The sequence below is a fragment of the Amblyomma americanum genome, chromosome 8 (assembly GCF_052857255.1).
Source record: "Amblyomma americanum isolate KBUSLIRL-KWMA chromosome 8, ASM5285725v1, whole genome shotgun sequence".
NCBI lineage: Eukaryota > Metazoa > Arthropoda > Arachnida > Ixodida > Ixodidae > Amblyomma > Amblyomma americanum.
Genome location: NC_135504.1, coordinates 92,836,250 through 92,841,953, shown reverse-complemented (window position 1 = coordinate 92,841,953; position 5,704 = coordinate 92,836,250). Strand labels below are relative to the sequence as shown.

General features: G+C 43.6%; 1 protein-coding gene across 1 annotated transcript; it reads left to right on the top strand.

Moving 5' to 3' along the window:
• Nucleotides 1-2,185: 2,185 nt before the first annotated feature.
• Nucleotides 2,186-5,323, top strand: LOC144100546 (uncharacterized). The gene is made up of 5 exons (XM_077633462.1): nucleotides 2,186-2,308; nucleotides 2,624-2,810; nucleotides 2,912-3,154; nucleotides 4,343-4,514; nucleotides 5,074-5,323. The coding sequence occupies exons 2-5, from the start codon at nucleotides 2,651-2,653 to the stop codon at nucleotides 5,321-5,323; spliced, it is 825 nt and encodes a 274-aa protein (XP_077489588.1). The 5' UTR covers nucleotides 2,186-2,308; nucleotides 2,624-2,650.
• Nucleotides 5,324-5,704: the final 381 nt, after the last annotated feature.

The following is a 5,704-nucleotide window of genomic DNA, read 5'->3' as shown; positions in this document are numbered from 1 at the left end:
CTGCTCGAAGCACTTTCGTGGCAGCGACTACGTGCAGAGCTTGTACCTAATGCGATCGCTAGGGATTTCTGTCGAAGGGGCACGGCTGAACCATGACGCGGTTCCTTCACTATTTTTGCACAAAAGAAGCATGTCACCACCGCCAAGAAGTGCATTTGCTAAAAGAAGGAAACATGAGGTGAGTGCTTCTACTTCCGATTTTAAATTCATTACTCTACGGCAATTCTGGTCTGATTTGCGTGTGGAGCTTTGCAGGAAGCGTTGACCGCGAGTAGCCCACGCGGAGAGCGATCCCGCGATGGTACGGGCACAGCGCCGCGCGGCTGTGCTCGGGTTTCCTTTTCTCGCGCAAGGGGATATGGTATAGAGACCCCTGCGCTAAACGGCACTTAACTCATCAATGAAACACTGCTGATGATTCCTCGCGTGCAGATGGGACGAGCAATTATAACGGTAATGGTCCTGCGCATGCGCACTGGCACCTCGCTATTCCTCTATGTCCCTAACCGATAGCTTCACACTTTTCAAATCTGTCCAATTCCGATGTGGTTATGCAAATGCGATAAGTCGGCAGGCGTCATAGTGTTCTTACAAGGTAAACCTACATTTCGATGATCGCCAAACAGCCTAGAACGACTTCACATACGTGGTTTTCTTGCTGTGATAGAAAAATTTTCAGTAAAGAGCAATTCAGTAATCCAGTACACTTTTTATCCTTTCAGGTCCTTGCAGAATTGCTTGGAGAAGGATCAAGCGGGGAAAAACTTGATCCAAAATTGGGCAGTCCCTCTGGTAGCCCAACAGGTAATGATGCTACATTCAGTCTGAACATTTAGTTGTGCATGCCTATACTGTGTATCAAATCATGTCTCAGTCTGTGTTGCAGATGTCACAACAGAAGCTGGAGCAGATCTTTGTGCAATGCGACATGAAAACTTCGGCGTGGAAAATTCACTAAGTATCCTCGCTCTCACTGGTAATGACCAATCTTCAGCAAGCAGAGTAATGCAAGGCATTGACACCTTACACATAATATGATAATCTGCTCACTATTGCAGATTCAGCACATGATGTAACGCTGGAGGTCAAACTGACAGAGTCTTGTGAGGGAAGACACAAGTCTGTCCAAGCAACGATGCGGCCAGCGACAAAAAGCACAGCTGTACAGGCATGTGTGAAAAGAAGCATGACATCACACCACTCTCAGACAAAACCACACACTGTATCTGTCATGTGCCTCCACAATCAGCGTACATTTTTTATGCATGCATTTTTACAATAATGACGGGGAAGGGGGCAAAGCGCTATAGAGGTTTTCAGTTGTACTAAAATTTCCGCATATTCTATGTTGCGTGCAATGGTAACAACTACTAAATGCAGCTGCACATATCATGATTTTTAGACATTCAGGTTGGCAGCCCCATGATAAATGTAGCCACTCAAACGACCATGCCAATCCAAAGAGAGGCCATTGAAAATGATGACAGCACAGAAGACGAAGGTGGAGATGAGGACTACGATGATGAGGACTACAGTCCATGCGAAGAATTTGAAGAGAAGTATGCGATTTATTAACAGTATGATAAAAACCTGTTTGCCCTACTTTTACTCTGGTGCCATAAACATCCACTCCTAATGTTTTTCATGCAAGGTAGCGTGTTTAGGCTGTCCAGTGCGGTTGAAAATTTGCCCATTCTCTTCCAGGCACAGATGTGTCGGAAACTCCCTAGATGAACCCGGCAACAAAATTTTTTTGGTGCAGGAGAAGTACCTTTGGAAGCTTTTCCAGCTGTGCACAGAGTGCCTCGCACCTCGTACAGTCAGATTCGAGTGTGAAGGCACACTTCTAGAAGTTTATGGGGAGTGTGCATCTGGCCATTTTGTTTACTGGTGTAATCAGGACGTCGCAAATAGCAGCCGATGCTCAACCTGCAGCTTTGCGCAGCAGTTCTCTTCTCTGGATGCAACCCAAGAGCTACACTGAGAATGCTGGCTTCAATTGGTGTACCAGTTGTGAGCAACAGGACATTTTTTGCAATCCAGCGTTCATATCTGTGGCCTGCAATTGACAGAGTAAGGAGTCATTGTGAAGAAGTTTCCAGCTTTCTTTGCATGGTCAAGGTTCAATGTGCACTGTTTTTTTTGCAGGTTTGGAAAGAACAGAAAAGTCTGCTGCAAGAGCTGCAAGGCAAGGCCAACAGGTGAACCTTGCTGGAGATGGACGGGCTGATTCACCAGGATTTAGTGCTAAATATGGCACGTATACTCTGATGGACGCCACAAAGTCTTGCATTTTGAAGTCGTGCAGGTGCGTTTCCACTTTGCTACAACAACGTTCTGTAAATTTCTATAGCTCACTAATACCGCCAAATGAACTGTAACGCAACATTTAAATATCATGACTTCTTTCTACAGCACATGCATTATCATTGGCTTAGCCTTGAATCCCCGTGCTGGTAGATGAAGCATCAGCACAGCACTACCATTGTTAGAAATGCAAAGATTTATTTTCTTAAAAATAGTTACAGCTGGGAAGGAGAGACCTCAATGCATGCAGTCTTTTTTTGTAATTGGTAGACACGCTACACATCACTCAATATCCTTTGCCATTATCATACCACAGTCCAATGATGCTGGCGGAAGCTGTCGCATGGAGTTAGAAGGCCTGAAACAAGGCCTTGCTTTTCTGGAGAGTGAGAGCATCAAGGTAGCAGTGCCGGTGACCGACCGTCATACACAGATCAAGTGCTTTCGCCGCAACAACAAAGCTGCAATCACCCATGAGTTCGACGTGTGGCACATGGCAAAAGGTATCTAGCAGCTGTGGCTTTACGGTGGCTGATAAAGTGTTATTTTCAGCATATTTATGGAATATATTACATTATTTCTATTTTTTAAATATGCATTTTAGATATCACCAAGAAACTGCACACAGCTGCAAAACAAAATAACTGCAAGGAACTTGCACCCTGGATTAAGTCTGTGTGCAACCATCTGTATTGGGCGGCAGCATCCAGCGAAGGCAAAGCAGAACTCATTGTGCCCAAATGGCTGTCACTTCTTAACCACATAAGGGACATCCCCACACACGACCAGGCATCGTTCCCCACGTGCTTGCACGGTGACATCGAACCCAAGCAGTGGCTCAGAGAAGGTATGTTACATTTTGTAATGAAAATATGTGAAAGGCCCTAGCGAAACATAATTAGGCACATCTAGGTATGATATATAAAGTAACAAAATTCTAATAAGAGAGGGTTTCAGGTATGGAGACAATCTCTAGAGCACTATTCACTGCGTGTTTACAGGAGGTATTCACAGACCTCAAATGAGAACTGGCGATAAGAGTTAAACGAATTTGGTGATCACGTTGCCTTTCTAAAGAACTCGGAACTCCAGAAGAGTGTCAAATGGGGCTAGTTGGTGCATGTTTGTCATTTTTCGAAAGCGCTGAAACAACACGGACAAAGAAGGAGCAGACAGGGATGAGCACTTGTCCATGTCTGTTCCTTCTTTGTCCGTTTTGTTTTAGCGCTTTCGAAAAATGAACTCGGAACAAACTGCAAAGCATTATCGACGACCTCGACAGGCAAAGCAGAACAGTGGGTCTAAAAACTTTATGCATAGAACTTAAGCAACGTCCAACAGTCTCTGAAGCAAGCAGTGGTTTACGATAGGCAGCGAAGCATTAAATGTGGGAAGGGAAGAGGTCTAATTAGTGTAGGTAATGACCGCAGATCCAGACCATGTGAGTGAAAGAAACAGGATAAGAATAAAGACCAGTGCATTTAACAATTATGCTGAAAATTGAATGGTAATTTACCAGTATCGCTCAAGAGGAAATTATGGTGCAGAAACAGAATTAGCAAAAAAGGTTGAACTTAGATTGAGTACAATGTTGCAAGCTGTGAAAGTGAAAAGTGTAACATTACGATATGAAGAGAGCAGAGTGGGTAAGTGAACAAACGAGTTAATGATATCCTAGTAGAAATCAAGAGGAAATGGCAGGCAAAGCAATGGAGAGGCTGGACAACCTATGGGTTGTTGAGGGTTCCTCTGGATTCCAAGATTTCAGCAACCTGTGCAGTGCAGCAGGATTTCAATGAAAAGCTTCATGAGCTAAATAAATAATGGCTGTTTCAGTTTATTCCATACCATTTATTACAGTGCACCTCAAATACCAATGTTTATTAAAACTATCGAAACTTGTAAGATGTGCATTACTGAACACAAGTTTATTTACAGGTGCACTGAAACACTTTTTAACTGGTTGATGCAGAGCATACAGCAAGCCGCACACTTAGAGCTTTACAAAGAGATGATAATGGCCGTTTCTTTTTAGAATCAAAGGCTTTCCAAAAGCTTCAAGACATTGCAAATTCTAAGGCCCTTCTGCAAGACATGCCGCGGCTATCTACTAGACATCAAACCTATGGATTAGAGGCTTTTCATAGCCTTCTAGTGCATTTTGCACCGAAGACCTACCATTATTCGTATTTGGGAATGAGGGCCAGGTAAGCCGTTGTCTTCTATTCTCTACTTTTACAGTCAGAAGCCATCGATATCACAAAACAATTGTGTTAAACAAAACAAATGTTAGACATGAATCTGTAGAAAAAGTGAAAGGCATGTAGGCACATGCCGCAACTATATGAACAGGTGCCCATCTTAAATTACACTTACTGAAATTGTCAATAGCTGCATCATTTCTTATGTCGTATAAACAGAAATTAAAAAGACAGTCGACCGAATCGGAAGGGGTTTTACATGCCGACACTTTGTGGGCATTTAGAGTTCCGGCTGTGTTCACCATGCAAGCACTGCATTTTCATTTTCAATCCGCCCGGCAACTGAGGCGATGCTTTGATCTTATAGCTCTTCAAAAGTAGTACTTTGCTCCTTCAGTATTTTCATCACGCGTGCTCATGGTGCTTTCAAGCACTTAATTGCTAACACGGTGTTGTGCTAAACTCCCATCAGTGACCTTCTTTTGTCACATGATCTTTACAGCAGGACTGTTTACATATGTTACAAGGTAACACGTTTTCACACTGTCCTGTGCAACTTTTTCAGGACCCAACTTTCTGTACTTCACTACAACGAGAACAGTGGACGTGGTCAGGCACGCACAAAGGATGGCACACTTCGATGGTGTGTGCGTTACCCAAAGGCAGCAGGTGGTGACCCAACAGCTTGTCCAGTAAAGGAGCCACCCACTCATGGTAAGCTTGCACCACCTAGTTTATTTGATCACGAAGAAAGTGAATATTGCACAAGCTACAAGATGAAATGCTCACACAGGCTACGTCAAACGCCTCCTTGACAAGGTTGTGGCCATGGCTGAGAGCATGCAGCCTCAGGAGAGGAAAACTGCTCCAGAATCTCGTCCACCACTCAGCAGCAGTTTTCCAAAGGCCCCAAAAGAGAACCTGGTCGAGAAAAGAAAGTCAAGGCTCAACAGACAATGATCAGTTTCTTACCATCTGCAGAGAAAATACCGGTAAGTAGTATGGGGCTTACCGCATGTCCCAAATCTGAATGTGGCTTGATAGCCATTGTGACAGGTAAAAATGTACAGCAAAAGATGTGATGACATGCACCGTATACTTTAATTAGGAAAAACTAGTTACCAAAATGTTTGGTTCGTCGAAAAAAGAAAAACAGATATTACTAAACATAAGAAGGCAGAGTAGGAAAAATCATG

Excerpts from the sequence above, each read along its gene's own strand:
- LOC144100546 (XM_077633462.1), top strand. The coding sequence starts at position 2,651 with ATGGAGTTAGAAGGCCTGAAACAAGGCCTTGCTTTTCTGGAGAGTGAG. Across the intron at positions 3,155-4,342 it reads CAAGCAGTGGCTCAGAGAAG|AATCAAAGGCTTTCCAAAAG; the intron begins GTATGTTACATT and ends GTTTCTTTTTAG. Across the intron at positions 4,515-5,073 it reads TATTTGGGAATGAGGGCCAG|GACCCAACTTTCTGTACTTC; the intron begins GTAAGCCGTTGT and ends CAACTTTTTCAG.